We start from the raw sequence: 19591 nt of genomic DNA, 5'->3' as shown, positions 1-19591 counted from the left end.
CCGCCCCATGTCTGGCCAGGTAAGGGTTAACCACGTGGCTGACTACATCCGCCCCTGGGAAAGCCATCCCACGGGGGACACACGGGGCACAAGGCACAAGGCGGATGCTGTGGAGAAGCCGCCCACTTCCCCCGGGGCCTCCGTCTCCCCATCCCTCAAAGGGAGGGGGCAGAGCAGCTCATCTTTAGGGGGCTTCCCACTCGGCGGCCCCCGCCAGCCCCTCCCGGCTGTGAGCGGGCACCAGGCGACGGCACTTCTTGTCCGAGGGAAGCTGGGTCTGTTGTGTGCTGGTCCCACAGGAACTCGAGGACACGCCCCACGGGCGACCCCCCCCCCCCAAGGGCCCCAGGCTGGGAGGAGAGAACCAGGCAGCCGACGCGGAGAGCGTGTTTCCCTTTTATTAAACCGCACAGTGGCCGCGGTCAACAGCCACGTTGCCAAGCAGACCTTCCGGTGGCACCGACACCGGCGCTGCTCGTTACATAGTTGTAATCACTGTCCGGTGAACTGGCAAATCCAATCAAAGCATTCGTCTTTAATTAAAAAAGGGAAAGGAGATATTCCGACAATCGCCAAGCAATCACGTCACAATGCACAATTATCTAGAACTGCAATTAAAAATTAGTTAACCGAAGGGGGGTGGGGTGGGGTGGGGGGGGAGAAAAACAAGAAAGAAAGAAAAAGAAGCCAAGGAGAGAGAAAAAAAAAAAAAGAACCACACTAATTCTTTCTCTTTAAAAACTATCAATATAATACATGAAGGAACAAAGGACAATAGGCTCAAAAAAGCAGGGTCCTCTAACTCTAGAAACGTAGTCTGCGGCAGAAAGTCTAAAAGCGCGCTAGCTGGAGCAGGGCAATAAAAAATACTGAGCATGGAATACTTTTAATCTCTGCCATTAATATTCATTTCCAGCTGCTTATAATAGCAGCGCCTCATGGCCAAATCATTAGAGTTTTACATCTGGGTTGCAAATGACACTTTGATTGGATGTAATGTTCAAATGGCCCTCCGCACGGCGTCTCCGGCAGGCCTTCCGCGGAGAGGTGTCCTGGCGCGCGGTCCCTCACTGTGCGTGCTGGCTCATCGTGTGATTCTGCGAAGGCGAAGAAAGGAGACACGCATGAGGGCAGAAGAACGGAGAGCCTGCCCGCCCCCCCACCTCCCCACTCCACGCACGTAGGCCCCGAGCCACAGAAAAGCCGCGATTATTCCAGAACAGAATGCAGCTGGGAGAGAGTGCATCGGGGACGCAGCTGCCAAGACGCCGTGTCGATGTGGGGCCTGGGGATCGGTGCCCGTTGCTGCCAACCTGGGCTCCCGATAAATTGTCTTTTTTTTTTTTTTTTTTTTTTTGCCATTCGGGTCTCACCGTGGGGACTGGCTCTACGGAGGGAAAGGGGAAATGCTGGGGAGGGAGCAGGAATGAAAGGCATCCCTTTGGCTCTAATGAGGAGGAGGAAGTTGTATCTGATCCCTGCAAGCTGCCCCAGATCCTCTCGGTCCAGCCCAGGAGCGGCTCTGAGCCCAGTGCGGGGAGAGGCACGTGTGCCAAGCAGCCCTCCAGCCGAGAAGTGCCCGGTGGCACAGACCTGCTCCTGGAGGCGGTGCCTGCAGCCCAGGCAGCGAGTCCCTCAGCAGAGAGGGCGCGGAAGGAGGGTGCCTGCCCGCTCGGTCACGTGACAGCTCTCCGGCCAGAAGAACATTGTATAGTTTGGCCAAATCCGCCTGGGAACCCAGGGCCCAGGTGACCCTCTGGCCAGATGCTTCCCTCTCGCCACAGCCGCAGCCCAGCCGAGCCGGCCAGCAGGGCGGTCTGTCTTCACAGGAGCCAGTGGCCCGGGGCAGGCGCTGGGGTTTGGCCTCTAAGAGCCTGCAGTTCTTTTGTTTCTTTCCAGGGGTCCATGTTCCAAATCTAGACCCATCGCAGCAAAGCCTCATGACACCTGGAGAAAGGAAGCAGATCTACCCGCGGCAGAGGAGCCTGCGGGGGCGCAGCACAGAAACCCCAATCCCAGCCACGTCCCCGGATTCCTGCCTCCCCAGACCAGGAGCTCCCGGCCTGCAGTTCTGCCGAGGACCACCAGGGGGCAGACGTGACTGCGTCTCTCCTGGGCTCCAGGTCTGGGCAGGGAGGGCCACAGGACAGTGCCGGATGCCCGAGGCTTTGCTGGGAGGCCTGAGGACACCCCCGCCCGGGGCCCGGGGCCCTGGAGCAGCCGCCTCCCACTGCAGGCACTGCTGCCCTGGCCTCCGCCTCCGTGGTGATGTCACCACCCCCTCCGGCGAGCTCCCAGCCAGGGAGGGGCAGCGCCCGGCGCTCAGACAGGAGATGCGGCTGGCGCGGCAGCACAGGTGCCAGCCACTGCTGGCCTCCTTCCTCGGGCTCCTGGGCGCAGGCCACATGGCTGGCGGTTGGCACGCGCACGTGCCGTGTGCTGTCGCAGGTACGTTTCCTCCCATCCCACCGCAGCCTCACAAGGTGGGACGAGGTACGATGAGAACAAAGAGGCTCAGTGAGGCTCAGTCACTGGCTCCAAGGTCACCCAGGCAACGGGAACCCCAGAGAGCGAGGGGCTGGGGCAAGCAGGCAGACTTCCCAGGGCCCCACCCCCCACAGGCACCCCGATCCACGGATCGTCCGCACTCCACCCCAGACACGAACACACACTCTACCAGCGTGGCCTGGCACCTCGGCGGGGGTGTCAGGAACCCGGGGGCTCCAGCGGGTTGTCTGAGACCACAGATGGTTTGCAGCGGTTTCCATGGGAACGCCCCCCCCGCCCCCACCTCTCCTTCCAATTGTGCAGGGACAACCAGCCAGTCCCTCGGGAGCCAACCCACCCTCCACCCAACCACCCTCCGAGCTTCAAGTCTTCGCCGAGTCTGTTCCACCTCCTCTCCTCCCTCCCGGATCAAGCCGCTCTTGAGGTCGCCTAGTCACCAGGTCAGGCCCCATCCCCCAGCCCCTGAAGGTCACACTTGGGGCCCACCTCCCACCACCCAGTGCCCCTCACTGCAAGGCGGAAGGCCTCTGCCCAGCAGCGGGCAGGGGCCTCGCTTCCTTTCCGCCCCCCCCCCCCCCACACTCGGCCCAGCGCTGGGCACGCTATGCCCGGCACAGCTGCCCAGGAACGACTTGCCAACGGCCGTCCACTCCCAGGGCCCCGTGGCCCGGCCCTTCTTTATGTGTGGGGGCTGGGAGGAGGGAGAGGAGGCACGCTGGGAAGATAAACACGGACAACTCTTCCTGTCCCCACAGGGCCCGCACCACGCAGACACGCAGTGAGTATTTCCGAACGCACTGAGGGAAGGTACACACGTGGGGGTGCGGGGGTGGCTACGTGGGAAGGGGAGAGGGCGCTCGAGGGGAAGGCACAGCGGAGACAAAGGTACGGGCTGGAATGAGGTCACGTGCAGGCAGGGAGGGTCACCCCCGCAGAGTCAGGGAGGACGGGGGAGTTTGGACTCTGCACAGCGAGGCCCAATGTGCCTTTGCTCCCGAGGCCGCAGGAAACCAGAGATGGGGAGACATCTCCACAGAGCCCCCAAGGACCACCCACCAGCACGGGGGGCATCCGGGACCTCTGGGTGCAGGGCCGGGAGACACACGGGGCCCACACCGGCCCGTCCAGGGGCTGACGGCTCAGAGACCCGGACACAGAAGCCCACGCAGGGACCCCTGGGAGGGCAATGCCGGCTGGGCAGGAACCACAGCGAGCCCCCCTCTCACGGAGCAGCAGCAGGGTCTGAGACGGAGGGTCTGAGACGGAGGGGAACCCCGTCCCTGCGGCTCCACCCGGATGTTCCAGCCCCTGGACAGTCCGCACGGAAGCCTGGGGGCCGGGCCCCGCATCCCCTCAGCCCGCACGATGAAGCGCCTGCTGGATGCTCTGCTCTGGGCACCACGTGGAGGGACCTGAGGCACCCACCCCCAGGCCGGGGCCACCCCCTCTGGGCCTGAGGCACAGACACCCTAATGTTTGTGGGGGCCGAACGGTGCAGATGGCCGCTCGACAGAGGACATCGGTCAGTGCCACCCAGCAGCGCTGTGGCCGGGCGCCGAGGGCCCAGGTGCTCCGGGGTGGCAGCGGCCCCTCCCAGGCAGAGGATGCAGCCTCTGGGAGGGGCGGGGGGCGGGGAGTCACCGGGACCCACAGATCACCCAGCACCTGTGCGCCCAGCGGTTCCCCCGGCCCTGCCCACGGGCCCGGGTCAATAACCCTGAGGGAACCACAGCGCCTTCCCGGGCTCGGGGCTACAGTTCAGGGTCCGAGAGCCCCATCAGGCCCCCACCACGGGGCCTCCCGCCCGCGGCCTCTCACCGGGCACGTAGGCTTCCTGTCCATTTCGCTGTGCTGCCAGCGCTGTATAGTCTCTGGGGAGGAGGAAGAAAATCGGTTTTTAAAGATGCTGCGGACCTCGCCAATGAGGGTGGCTTCCCAGCACCACACAGGCCAGGCGGGGGCGGGAGTGGGAGCCGGGAGCCGGGGAGGGGCCTGAGGGGAGGCCTGGCATCCCCCCAGCCCTCCGCCTGCCAGGGAGACGCAGGTGTGGGCCGGGAGCAGGTGAGAGAAATAAACGGGAGAGCGGGAGGGGTGGGGGGCGCTGGTTTGCAGCCGAGATACAGCCCCTCGGCAAGCCTCTCGGCTCTCAGGACTCCCGCCGGGCCGGTCCCAGGCGCCTCTGCCTCGTGCACTGGCCCATCTGCCCCTCGGACACGGCTCAGTGACGGGCGAGGGGCGGCCCGTGGTCAGTGTCAGGGGTGGGGCCCTGGCTGGGGTCCTGCTGAGCCCTCCGGGCGAGTCCTCAGCAAAGAGCTCAGGCCCAGGCTTCCTTTGTCAGGCCCTCACCTTCACTCACATGCTCACTCACTCATTCATTCACTCACTCATTCATTCATTCATTGCACAAACCTGCCAGGTCACAGCCACGTGCTCACTGCTGGGCAATTGGCAGCAAAATGACCGCAACCCAGGGCCCAGGCCCGGCACGTGTCGGGCCCCCTCCCCTGAGAAATTCATGTTTCCATGGTGAGGGGGGGACCCTCATTCTCAAGGGGCCCCAGAGAAGGACTGGTCCCTGGCCCTGGCCCTAAGGCCCCTGTGGCAGAGTAAGGCTGCAGGGCAGGGACGCAGCCCCCACATCCAGAGCCTCCCACACCCGGCTCACCCCCCAGCAGAGCCCCCCAGCTGCATGCGGACCCACATCGCCTCCAGCTGGTGCTGGGTTGGGAGAGAAACTGTGGTTGACCTCTTTGCTCCCACTGCCCCCCACGAGGCCACCCCTGGCGGCTGGCGTAACAGAGAGCTGTCCCCAGGAGCGGGGACCTGCCTGAACCCCAGGGAGATTCACCTTCCGGGGGAAGAGGCGGATCCTCCGGCCCAGCCTGCAGCCACGTCCTCCGGCTGCGTCCTCCGGCTGCGCGGGCTCTGCTGTTTGCTCATTAACACGCGGAGCCGCCCGCGGGCGCAGAGAGGGAGTCAGGCCGCCTGGCCTTTCCCAGCTCGTGGCCAGGAGGGGGGGTGTTTCACCCCCACACACATTCACACACCTCGCACACACCCATACCCCACACACACCCACACACACATTCACACACCTCGCACAACCCACACCCCACACACATCCACACACACATTCACACACCTCGCACACACCCACACCCCACACACACATTCACACACCTCGCACACACCCACACCCCACACACACATTCACACACCTCGCACACCCCACACCCCACACACACATTCACACACCTCGCACACCCCACACACATCCACACACACATTCACACACCTCGCACACCCCACACCCCACACACATCCACACACACATTCACACACCCCGCACACACCCACACCCCACACACACCCACACACACATTCACACACCTTGCACACACCCACACCCCACACACATCCACACACACATTCACACACCTTGCACACACCCTACACCCCACACACATCCACACACACATTCTCACACCTCGCACACACCCACACCCCACACACATCCACACACACATTCACACACCTCGCACACATCCACACCCCACACACATCCACACACACATTCACACACCTCGCACACACCCACACCCCACACACATCCACACACACATTCACACACCTCACACACACCCTACACCCCACACACATCCACACACACATTCACACACCTCGCACACACCCACACCCCACACACATCCACACACACATTCACACACCTCGCACACACCCACACCCCACACACATCCACACACACACACCTCGCACACCCCACACCCCACACACATCCACACACACATTCACACACCTCGCACACCCCCCACCCTACACACACCCACACACACATTCACACACCTCGCACACACCCACACCCCATACACACATTCACACACCTCGCACACCCCCCCCCACACACATTCACACACCTTGCACACACCACACATACACCCCACACCCCCCACACACACACCACACTCATACTCTATGCACACATACCCCACACACACCATACACACCACACACACATACACTCACACACACCCACACCACACACACACACTCACCTACACACACACCCCACACACACACCCCACACACACCATAGACACATCACACACACACCATACACACACACCACACACTCACACATACCACACATACACACACACACCACGCACACACCACACCACACACACACACACTACGCACACACCACACCACACACACACCACACACACACACCATACACACACACCATGCACACACATCACACACACCATACACACACTCACACACACCACAGACTCACACACACCACACACACACACCACACACCACACATACACACACACACCCCACGCACACACCATACCATACACACACCACACACACACCATACACACACACACACCACACACTCACACACATACACACACACACCAACACACACCACACACATACCACACACACACCACACATACACACACACACACACACACACACCACACACACCACACCACACACACTATGATGAGAGGACTTCTATTGGGAGATGCTTAGGGAAGATGCTGGCCTTCCAGTTGAGTCTCTGAGGACACCTTGCACTGGGCGCATGCGTGTGCGTGTGTGCGTGAGTGTGTGTGTGCAGGCATGTGCACACAGAGGTAGCTTCCCACCGACAATGAACCTCCTGGATACTGGCATGGAGTGCAGATACCAATGGTGGTCACAGCTAACATGTACCTGTGGGCCACACCCCATTCTTAACCCTTCACATCGATGACCTCACTAAGCCTCAATACTCTGATTCTCCCTATTTCACAGATGGGAAAACCGAGGCACAGAGCGCCGAGGCCCCCCCGCCGGTCCCGGCAGGCCGGGGTGCTCCCATCGGTCTGCGCGGAGCCGTCTTCGCCACAGCACCGCTGCCTGTGAGCCGCGGAAGCCAGCGTGTGCCGGGCGAGCCATGAATAATTCATGTGGCGGAGGCACAGGGTGCGTGCCGTGGAGACAGCCTGGATGCGAGATGAGGCAGCTTGCCCTTCACTCTGGGCCACGGGGAGCCATCGAAGGTGTCGGAGCTGTGGAGTCACCCAAGAGGCAAGGAAGAGGGAGAAGCTCAAAAAGATGTATGGCGGGGCTTCGTGCTCCTCATCTCCCTCTGCTCCCTTCCTGGGACCCCTCCAAGCCTCCCGCAACACACACACACACACACATGCATGCACACACACAGGCACAGGCACAGGCACACGCAGTCTGCCCCTCCCTGGGGGGAGGGTGCGGGCACAGGCAGTCGGCTCCCCGCTCTGCTGCGTCTCACTGGGCAGCCCCCTGCGGTGAGCACTTATTTCTGGAGGCGTCTGACAGTCATCCAAGGGGCTAGGCGAACAGATGGCCTGTCTTGAAGGCCCGTATGCTCGCTGGTCTGCACTTCTCACGAACGGTGAGCGCACTCGAGAGCAGCCGTCAACAGCCCAGAATGAATGCTCCGAGCAACTGAGCCAATGCACGTCACTAAAATTAGGAGAGAGTGACGGCCAAGGTCCCCTCAACGCCTGCCTGGTGACGCAGACACTCCCGGGAGCCCGGCTGTGACGTGCGTGCACCCCCCTTTCCTTGGGGCCCCCAACCCAGTTGGTCGGAGTTTACCCCCTTCACACAGACGGCAGGAAAGGGCTCACTGCGTGGAAGTGACCCCCCCCCCCCCGCCTTGGCGTCAGGGTCCTGGGTGTAGCTGGCGGCTCACTGGCCTGGGACAGCCCTGGGAGGTCCATGGAGGCCAAGGCGGCTCCTCCGCGCGGGGATGTGTGTGAAGCTTTCCCGGCCCTCCTCCAGACAGCCAGACAGACACCCAGACAGTCAGACAGCCAGACAGACACCCAGACAGTCAGGCAGCCAGACAGACACCCAGACAGTCAGGCAGCCAGACACCCAGACACCCAGACAGCCAGGCAGCCAGGCAGCCAGACAGACACCCAGACAGTCAGGCAGCCAGACACCCAGGCAGCCAGATAGCCAGACACCCAGACAAACAGACAGGCAGCCAGACACCCAGACAGCCAGGCAGCCAGACAGCCAGGCAGCCAGACACCCAGATAGCCAGACACCCAGATAGCCAGACACCCAAACAGCCAGGCAGCCAGACACCCAGACAGACAGACAGGCAGCCAGACAGCCAGACACCCAAACAGCCAGGCAGCCAGACAGCCAGACAGCCAGACAGCCAGGTAGTCAGACAGATAAGACAGCCAGATAGCCAGACACCCAAACATCCAGACAGCCAGGACAGCCAGATAGCCAGACACCCAAACAGCCAGACAGCCAGACACCCAGACAGCCAGGCAGCCAAAGAGCCAGGCAGCCAGTCAGACAGCCAGACAGCCAGACCGTCTGCCACTCCAGAGCAGCAGGGAGCGAGCCTTGCACCCGGGCAGCCGGGGAGTGTGTCTGTCTCTTGGGTGAGCAATTCATCTGGACGCCCGGCCTGCGGGGGTCCACCTTCCAGGGGGCAGCAGGTTGGCTTTTGAGGGAGGGGGCGTTGGTTACTTGTGAGACCCAAGAGCAGGCCCGAAGTCACCCGGGGGCACATGAGGAGCCGTGTGACCCGGACTGAATTTGTTGGAGGTTCCCCCCAAAAGGCTGCCTGCGGGGTTCCTGTCTCGCTGCCCTGAGCCCACGCGGGAGGCGGCGCCCTCTCTAACGCCCTCTCCCCGGCTCTGCAGCACCCGGAACACAGAAGGTGGCCAGCGACAAATTCCACGAATGAGAAAACAGCTTCCTTCGAGGGAAAATGTGGGAGAAAATAATGTAAAAAAAAAGCCCAACAAACTCCCAACGGGTCGGTGTGTGGTTCTGTGCTTTGGAAATAAACCCGCGGAGAACAGATGCCTGGGAGGGAGCGGGAGGCTTCTATTCGCAGCTTCTAAACAGGCTCCCGTCAGTCACCCAGCAGAACGAGGGGACAGGGATGCCGTGCCGCGGGCGGGGCCGGGGACTGCCCTCCAGACGCACAGGCCCAGGCGCCCGCCGCCAGCGGAGACGGGTGGCGCGGGGACGGGTTCCACGCTGTTACCACGGCGCAGGAGACGGCATCGCTCCGGGACAGCCGTGGATTTGCCCACCTCGGCGACAGGCCACCCCTGACCCCACGTCCCAAGGTAATGGGGCTGCTGCCGCGGTTGCTGCTTCTCACGTGAGGTAAGATCCCCGGTGGCTGGGCCCCGTGGGGACAGGGTGCCTGATGGATGCGGCCTAAGCACTTAGAATGGAGGGTCCCAGCGATGGTGTGCCAGGCGGCCACAAACCCCTTCTGTGCATGGTGGCCCCCTCCTGGGGGGACTGCCCTAGCCTGGCCACATGTACACAGACACTCACGGATACCCCACCATCCCAGGCCCACATGTACACAGACATTCACGGATACCCCACCGTCCCAGGCCCACATGTACACACACATTCACGGATACCCCACCGTCCCAGGCCCACATGTACACACACATTCACGGATACCCCACCGTCCCAGGCCCACATGTACACAGACATTCACGGATACCCCACCGTCCCAGGCCCACATGTACACAGACAATCACGGATACCCCACCGTCCCAGGCCCACATGTACACACACATTCACGGATACCCCACCGTCCCAGGCCCACATGTGTACACACATTCATGGATATCCCAGGTCCACATGTATACACACACTCACAGATGTCCCAGGCCCACATGTGTAAATACACTCACGGATACCCCACCGTCCCAGGCCCACACGTGTACACATACTCACGAATACCCCACTGTCCCAGGCTCACATGTGTGGACACACTCACATACACCCTCAACCCCACGCACACTCGGCCATCCCACTGCCCGCCTGCTGTGGTGGTTCAGGCGTGGCTGCTACTTGTTGGATTCCGTCTCCCACTGTGCAGTTGCCCCGGTCCCTGCGCCCAGCACTGCTAAGACCCTTCGAAGCCCCCCACCTGCCGACGATCCGGGTTCCTGTGGGGCTTGGGCTTCCTGGCAGTGGGAAGCTGGGAAGATCAAGTGCCCAGGAGAGGCACGGCCAGGCTCTCACCTCCAGAGGCAGGGCAGGGGGAGATCTCTGTGGGTACCACGGGTCCCCACCCCACCCAGGGACACGCTCACCCTGTCCATGGTCCTGAAAGCCACACACGACCTGGTGCCCGCTAGCCACGAAGCCGTGTGAAACCACCTTCCTCCAGCTCCCCGAGCGGAATCCTGTCCCCTCTGCAGGGCCTTCCTGCCATGTGGTGAGCCCCTCCCGTACAGCTCCGCACCCGCACCCGCTCTGCCTGCACGGATCTGGGTGTCTCCCCGCGTGGCTCTCAGCTCTCGGCGGTGCCTGGTGTCAGCGCAGAGCCCGCAGGTGCTGGGAACACAGTGAGGAGGCAGAAATGACCACCAGCTAGCTACACAGCCAGAAAGCCCTGCACGATGGGGCAGCGAGGAGCAAAACTAGAGCCCCTCCTCCTGCCCCTGCCCCTGCCCCTGCCCGCCCTGCCCGGGGCAGTCCTGGTTTTTCCTGAAAAGCGGGGGAGCCTCTGAAGACACAATGCTGAGGGTCACAAGCCGGGCACAGAAGGACAAACGCCCCGGGTTCCGCCTCTGTGAGGTCCTCGACTGGTGGGGCCGGGGGTGGGGGTCGTGCGTAGTGGGGGCAGACTTTCCGTTTTGCCAGGTGAAAGGTGTTGTGTGCACGGCACTGTCCGTGGGAGTGTGCTTGCTGTCCCTGAACACCACGCCGAACAGTGGTTCAGACATACATTTTATTAGGGGCATTTTTATCCATTTTTATATTTTATTGATTTATTTATATTAATACTAGAGGCCCGGTGCACGAAATTCGTGCACGGGGGGGGGGGGTGTCCCCTCAGCCCAGCCTGCACCCTCTCCAATCTGGGACCACTTGGGGGATGTCCGACTGCCGATTTAGGTCCGATCCCCGGGATCAGGCCTAAACTGGCAGTTGGACATCCCTCTCACAATCCTGGACTGCTGGCTCCTAATTGCTCACTTGCCTGCCTGCCTGCCTGCCTGGTTGCCCCTAACTGCCCCCCGCTACCAGCCAGGTCACCCCCAACTGCCCCCCTCCCTGCCGGTCTGGTTGCTCCTAACTGCCCCCCTCCTCCCCGCTGGCCTGGTCATCCCACGCAGCCTGCTGCTGTTGTTTGGTCGTCCCTCACTAACCCCCGTGCTGGCCTGGTCATGGGCAGCCATCTTGTGAGGGTGTGAGGGTCAATTTGCATATTACCTCTTTATTATATAGGGTATTTTATTTTTACTTAAGTATTGTATTTTATTGTGTGTATATGTATTATGTGTATGTATATTACGTGTATTTTACCACAACTAAAAAGAATTAGCCCAGTGGCGTGGCTCAGTGGTTGAGCGTCGACCCAGGAACCAAGAGGTCACAGTTGGATTCCTGGTCGGGGCACATGCCGGGTGGAGGGCTTGATCCCCAGTGGGGTGGGGTGGTGTGCAGGAGGCAGCTGATAGATGATGCTTCTCTCCCATTGATGTTTCTATCTCTCTCCCTCTCCCTTCCTCTCTCTCTAAAAAAATGAATAAAAAATGTATTTTTAAAAATTGGGTGGGGCCCCACAGGGTGCGTGGTCAGGTGGGCGCTCAGGATGTGCCTGCTCTGCTGCCCCCATGGCTCTGGCTCAGGGCTGGAAGTTGGAAGCTGCACAGACGGAGGCAGAGAGACGAAGGGGCACGCCACCCGCGAGCGCCCGCTGGCGTTCCGTGCCAGGCCTCCTCCACCTCTCTGCTACGCGGGGCCTCCGCCGTGCCCGGGGCCAGCCCACTGTCCAGGACTCGGCGCCCAGGCCAGGCCCGGAAGGATCTGGGCCTTTAAGTCCCTTGTTCTCGGAGGAGCCGTGCCCTCTCCGCCCGGCCCCCGGAGAGGTGGGCAGGCTCGCCTGCAGGCATGGAACATTTTGCCACGTTAGAAAAAAAAGGTCTTTACAACTTTAAATCCTCATTCGTCAACATCTGATGAGAAAACCCAGCTCCACATACCATCGCTGTGTTTCACGAGCCCACAGTCAGGACGCCGTGCCAGTAGCGGGGACGGAACCCCGGACATGAGGGCTGTTCTGGAAAACCCAGGTCCCGCGTCACTAACTACACCAACACACAGGTCCCTAACCCAGCCCCGTGCTTGTAGGTGCTCTCAGTGCTGTTTTCAGACTTCGATCATCCCCTTGCCACCATCCTCACACCCCTCCTCAAAGGAACCATCCTCACACCCCTCCTCAAAGGAACCATCCTCACACCACTCCTCAAAGGAACCATCCTCACACCCCTCCTCAAAGGAAAACTTTCCTGCATCCTTAACATTTCTAGGAAAGGAACCCCGCGGATGCAGAGCTGCCTGGCGGGTATTCTGCGGGTGATGTCCTTCAGAAAGCATGGCCCACTGCCCCCCGTGGCTCCCAGCGCCCACGTGGCCGGCCCCTCACCGGCAGCCCCTCGCCGAGAGCCCCGGCGGCGGCAGGGCCCGGCGTGCTGGAGCTGGACCTCATTTGCTGTGATGAATTGTGTCCATGCGCCAGCAAGCAAAGCCGCAGCTGAGACCGATTATGTCCAATGATCGCCACGGTTCTCGGGAAGCACTCGGCTGTACACCCTTGCCCGTCCGGAGAGGACGTCCAGTCTGGCGCAAAGCGAAGGGCGAAGGGGACCCCTGCCTCCCAGAACAGCAGGTTCCTCCGAGCGGCTCCCATCAAAGGGGCCGAAGAACACGGTGGTCCAGCCTGTCTTCCCCGCTCGTCCTCACCCAGCTCCCAAACCAACTGTGGGCACAGCATCCCACCCACACCTGCCCCTCCATGACCAGGTGGGTCCGCCCTGCGCTTCCCTCCCACCACCAGGCAGAACTCGCGGGTGTCCATGAAGCGAACCAAGGATACTCCATACCCCCCTGTCTGTCCCATTCCACTCACCTCACCAGCGTATGTGTGTGTGCGCGCGTGTGTGCGCACATGTGTGTGTGTGTGTGTGTGTGTGTGTGTGTGTGTGTGTGTGTGTGTAGGTGCATGTGCAGTGTTAGGGGAGGGAGGGATGGGCACCAGGTAAGCATGGAGTTAAAGTATATGAGGAAGCATCATGAAAGGGTGTAGTCCCTGGCACTTACCCAGCACTCTGTACTCATGGATGTGCAGCTGGATGGATGGCTGATGATAGATGGTGGCAGGTGGATGACTGTCTGGCTGGCTGGCTGGATGGATGGATGGATGGATGGAGGATGGATGATCAGTAGATGATGGATGGATAGATGAACATGTAGATGAGCGGATAGTGGATGAACGGATGGTGAATAGAGAGATGGGTAGGTGAATAGATGAGTGAATGATGGACGAATAGATGGGCGGGTGGTAGATGGATAGATGGATGGGTGAATAGATGGGTGGATGGGTAGATAATGGATGGACAGAAGGATAGAGGGTGGATGGGTGGGTGGAAGAATGAGTGGGTGGATGAATGGATAGATGAGTGGTGAATGGATAATGAATAGATGATGGATGGATGGATGGATGGATGGATGGATGGATGGATGGATGTGTAGATTTACAGATGAGTGGATGATGGATTGATGGATGGATGGATGCGTGGATGGGTGGATGGATGGAGAGATGGATGATAGATGGATGAATGGATGGATAGATGAATGTGTAGATTTACCGATGAGTGAATGATGGATGGATGGATGGATGGATGGATGGATGGATGGAGAGATGGGTGGGTGGATGGATGGATGGTTGGATGGAGAGAGATGGGTGGATGATGGATGGATGGATGGATAGATGAATGTGTAGATTTACAGATGAATGGATGATGGATGGATAGATGGTGAATAGATAGATGGGTCCATGAATAGATGGGTGAACGATATGGAGTAATGGATTGATAGATGGATGGATGGTGGCCTCGGGGAGTTAGTTAGCTACTCTGTGCCTCCGTTTCCTTACTTTAACAATACCCACATTGTGAGAATCGAATGTTTCAGTGTATAACAGTGCTAAGGACAATGGCACTTAATGCACACTATATAAATGTTAGCCACTGTAATTACAAGAAACGCCCATATTTGAAACACAGACAGCCATTTCAAGTTTCCCAAATCCCCCAGGCGCTGCGCTGTAAACATGTTCATTCCTGTGACAGTGACTGGTCCCTGTGTGTGCCTCTGGCCCTCGGGGTGAGGGCAGCCGGGCTGGGACCTCTCACTCTGAAGGGAGGGAAGGGGATGGTGTGCTCCCCTATCCCGCAGGGTGCCCAGTCCACCTGGCCAAGTCAACTCCCCGGTGGCCCCATTTTACTGATGAGGAAACTGAGGCTGAGAAAGGCGATGTCACTTGGTAAGTTACACAGCTGGTAAGAGGCGGTGCTTGGATTTGAGCCCTCATGACCCTGGCCTAAGGCCACCTCTCCTTTCTCACTGCCCCCTCCTGCCCCCACCGCCTCCTGGCACCTGTGAACCTGTCCCTGGCCTCGCCCCCCTCCCAGCACACAGTGAACTCACTGCGACCCTGGGCCAGCCCCGGCCAGTCAGTGTTTGATTTTGTCTGAGGTCCAGAAGCAGCTTGGGCCGCGCTCACTATTGACACAGCGATATTAATTCTCGCCCTGCCCCTCGGCCTCCGTGCCCAGCCCCTCCCGGCCTCTCCCGCGAGGGCTGCTGCGCGGCGGCTGACGGGCGCTCCTGAAATGCCAACTTGCATTTCTCATCATTAATTTCTGCCTAAATGTCATTAGTAATTGCTGCTGCTCGACCGAGGGGTGCAATGCAGGCTCCCGCCGAGAGCACCCAGTTCTCGCCGCGTGGCGGTGGGCTGAGCACCCGCACGCCAGGCCCGGCGAGCTGGGAAGACAGACTTCCGGATCAGGAGACAAAGCAGGGCGCGTTTTTAACAGGGACGGGGCTCAAGGGCAGAGAAAAGACCGGCACAGTGTCCGGGCAGTGGTCCCACCCTCAGATCCCATCTCGGCCACTGCCTTGCTGTGCCTCAGTCTCCCCATCTGTAAAATGGGGAGGAAAAACAGCATCGGCCTCATAGGAGGGTCCCAGATGCAACAGGATGAGCAGAGCGAAGGGCTCCCCACAGTGCCCGGGGGCTGTCGCTGTCACTACTGTTCCCTCCAGGGTAGGCTCGGCCCTGCCACTTCCCTGCTGTGTGACAGGGTATTGAGCCTCCCATCTGTGAAATGGGACAGCAACGTCACCTCAGTTCCACCCCGGCCCCATCCTGTTAGGCCTCCCAGGGCCGGGCACAGTGTCCCACGTTTCACAGTCCCCCCGGGCATTCCACCCTGACCCTCCAGGGGAGGCAGGTGGGCCATTGTCCAGGTGAGGCCAGGGCGGTGGGGCGGGGGGGTCTCACAGACCAGGTCACACAGCCATGTCACAGCGACAGCAAGACGCAGCTGAAATCCACCCCCATCCCCCAGGGCCCCTGTCCTTATTTCCTGTAGGTCGGACGGTTGGTAACACCCTCTTTTCTAAGGTGGGGGGGGGGGGGGGCGGTGGGCAGGGCTTTGTAAGGTGCCAACCTCCGGGAGCCCTGGGCCCACAGGGCACCTACAGTGATTGGTAGTCTCACTGCTTCTAAGAAACTGAAGGCATGTGGTCCGGCTGGGCCGCGCCGGGAGGGGCTGGGCTCCCGGCACTCGATGGCTGCTGGCTCGAGGCTCCTGGCAGCTCCCCCGTGCCCATCTGTCGCAATGGCACCGTGCCCCTCTAACGCTGGTTGGCCCCCCGCCCTAGGGCATAAATGACAGGCTCTGATGGGCAGACGGGCAGCCCGAGGCCGATTCCAAGTGCCATCTCTGCCCGGAGCTGGGCCGTTGGGGAGCCCTCCTCCCAGTCCCCACCTGGGCCTCCACACACTTCATCGCTCTGGCAGGCAGAGCCCCGGGGCGCGTGCATCTGAACACAGCTGGACAGGCGCCCCCTGCCCGCTCCCGCCTGCCCTTCCCGGCAGTGACCGCGGCAGCTGCCCAGAGCAGGACAGCACGCGCCCAGGAGCGGGGAGGCCTCTCGGTCACCTCTGGACGCCTGCCCTTTTGGAGGGGAGGCCTGCCGGCCCCCTACGCCCGGGACCAGAGGCCTACCCCTGGCCCGAGAGTCTCGTGCAACCCCAGCAGCTGGGCAGCCCCGGGGCCTCGGTTTACCTTCTGTGGCGTGCAGGTCACAGGACGCCACGCTCCCGGGTCACGGCGAGGTCTGGAAGCCTGTCCCCACGGCGTCAGGCTCCCGGGAGGCCCTCAGAAACACCGTCTGGTTTTCATTACATTGGGGCCAATGACTCGGGCCTGCATCCTGGGCCCCGGGTACCGAGGGGCAAGCCAATGCCCACCCTCCGCCTCTTCCAGAGACAGACTCCACAGCCCCCCCCACCCCCCGTGGCCCCGCAGGAGGGCCAGTGTCCCAAGAGCAGGAGCGGGGAGAGGCGATGGTGACGCTGCTCCGTGTCCCCGGATGCGGGAAATGCCTCGCCCGCTCAGGAGCGGATGAACCGAGACAAGAGGCCGGCGCTGGTGACACGGTCGGGGTGCAGGCCCCTGGCCGCCGTGATGCACACGGCTCCACTACCACAGGCCTATCTGATGCGTAGAGATAATACTGCAGTACATTACACCCCATCGCTCCAGACACATCACACACAGGCTTCCCACTGCCCTCACCAGCTTACGGGTCCCCTCCCCACAACACACGAGGGGCTGAGACCTCCGTGCGTCCCCAGCACCGGCACCCATTGGCCCATGGCAGGTGCCCAGGAAACCCCGGGGCTACACTGAGTGGACGAGCCGATGGAGATGTGAACCAAAAGCTCGTGGCACCCAGACCTCGAACATGGTGATGATGACGACAGTGGCTGGTGCTCACCGCCCCCGGCCCCCAGCATCAACAGGAGGGCACTGGCATCACCCCCGTCTACTGAGGCCCAGAGAGGGTCAGTGACCTGCTCGAGGTCACAGAGCTGCGCGGTGGTGGGGCTGGGTCGTGAAGTCAGGCTGTCCGTCCCAGGGTGTGGGCACGGCGCTGCCACTCCATGCTGCCACATGTGATAGGATCCGAGCTGTGCTGGGCTCAAAGTGACGACCCCCTGAACGGGGCCACCACTGCCCAAGGAAAGCTCGGATCCTCGGTGCTTCACACACTGGACCTCTCCATCGTCACAGCCCGAGGCACCTGGTCTCACCCCATTTTACAGATGAGGAAACTGAGGTGCAAATGTCAGCAATAGGAAATAACTTGGGAGGCGGCGATCTGGAGAAGACGCCAATGCAAGCAGCAGGCTCTCCCTGCCGGAGTCACCGGCACCTTCCCATAGCTCCCCCAGGCCAGGCCCAGCCGGCCCTCGGCCCCCGGCGGGGTCGGTGCCACGGGCTGGCTGACTTCAAAGCAGGAAGGAGGAAGACGCTGCTGCTCACAGAAAGCTCAGCCAAAGAGTCAAATGCTAAGCATGTGCCTAGAGCACTTTTAACTTTTAATTATTATTAGTTGTAATTATCCAGCTGGATCCGATGGCAGCGCACAAAGAGGCAAGGAAACCAGGAACTTCTAGCTGGGCCCCTGGAATGTGCAGCGACAGCCCCCCTGCTTCTTCTCCTTCCCCTGTGTGTTCTTCCCTCCATTTCCTACTTCCTAGGAACTACAGGAAATACGGTGAAACATATGGCGATGGGTGGAGGGATGGAGGAATAAGTGGATGGATGGATGATGGATGGATGGGTGGATAAGTGAGTGATGGATGGATGGATGGATGGATGGATGAGTGATGGATAGATGGATGGATAGATAGATGAGTGATGGATGGATGGATGGATGGATGGATGGATGGATGCATAGGTAGATGGATAAATGGATGGATGGATGGATGGATGGATGGATGGATGAGTGATGGATGGATGGATGGATGCATAGGTAGATGGATGGATGGATGGATGCATAGGTAGATGGATGGATAGATGAATGAGTGATGGATGGATGGATGGATGGGATACATAGGTGGATGAATGGATGGATGGATGGATGGATGGATGGATGGATGGATGAGTGATGGATGGATGCATGCATAGGTAGATGGATGGATAGATGAATGAGTGATGGATGGATGGATGGATGCATAGGTAGATGGATGGATGGATGGATGGATGGATGAGTGATGAATGGATAGATGGATAGATGAATGAGTGATGGATGGATGGATGGATTGATGGATGGATGGATGGATGGATGGATGGATGCACAGGTAGATGGATGGATGGATGGATGGATGGATGGATGGATGGATGGATGGATGAGTGAGTGATGGATGGATGAATGAATGCATAGGTAGATGGATGGATGGATGGATGGATGGATGGGTGGGTGGGTGGATGGCAAAGGAGTCTTCACTCTCCAAAATCTCGGGTAGAGTGGGAACTCAGGTGTAGATCTAGTTACGACAATCTGTATTGGCAAAGGGAGCTGGGGTTACACCCAGGGCTGAAGAAGCCAAAGGAGAAGCAGCAGCGAGGGATTCTGAGCCGGACCCATGTGAGCTGGGCCCTGAGGCCCGAGACAGGAAGGGCCTTCAAGCAGAAGGACCAGCAGGTGCAGGTGCACCAGAAGCACCCACGCCTGAGCAGGCGAGATGGCACCGCCCAGAGGAACGAAGCGAGAAGGCCCTGCCGTCCGTCCCGCTCACCGCGCCCTTTCCTCTGCTCCGCAGACACCCCAAAGCCCCGCCTCCAGCCTCTCACTGCCTCCTCCCTTTCCTGGAAGAACCCCAGCCCCTCTCCCCACTGCCGCCTTCTCAGCCTTCAGGACCAGTCGACATGCCAGCCTTCCCTGGACACCCGATCGGTTTTCCATCCCTAACATCCCCTCCCCTTGCCCTGACACACACACCCTGGCACACACACACACACACACGCACACACATGCATGCACGCACACGCACGTGCATCACTCTCTATCACGACGCCGTGTTTCATTGTCTTCGGAATCCCGCCGTGTGCCATGACCTAGTTCGTGTGCTCACTGACTCAGCGTT

The 19591-nt window shown here is 60.3% G+C and overlaps 1 protein-coding gene across 3 annotated transcripts in view; it reads right to left on the bottom strand.

The window, feature by feature from the left end:
* Positions 1–552: 552 nt before the first annotated feature.
* The window catches only part of ZNF423 (zinc finger protein 423), a 234296-nt gene continuing 215257 nt past the window's right edge, over positions 553–19591 (bottom strand). For all 3 annotated transcript variants that reach the window (XM_079800240.1, XM_079800238.1, XM_079800239.1), the window contains one exon: positions 553–1097. In XM_079800240.1, coding sequence (XP_079656366.1) covers positions 1068–1097 — 30 coding nt within the window. In that variant the 3' untranslated portion in view covers positions 553–1067. The remainder of the gene's footprint in view (positions 1098–19591) is intronic.

This window comes from Cnephaeus nilssonii (genome assembly GCF_951640355.1).
Source record: "Cnephaeus nilssonii genome assembly, chromosome: 20".
Lineage (NCBI taxonomy): Eukaryota > Metazoa > Chordata > Mammalia > Chiroptera > Vespertilionidae > Cnephaeus > Cnephaeus nilssonii.
This window is presented reverse-complemented; position numbering and strand designations above follow the sequence as displayed.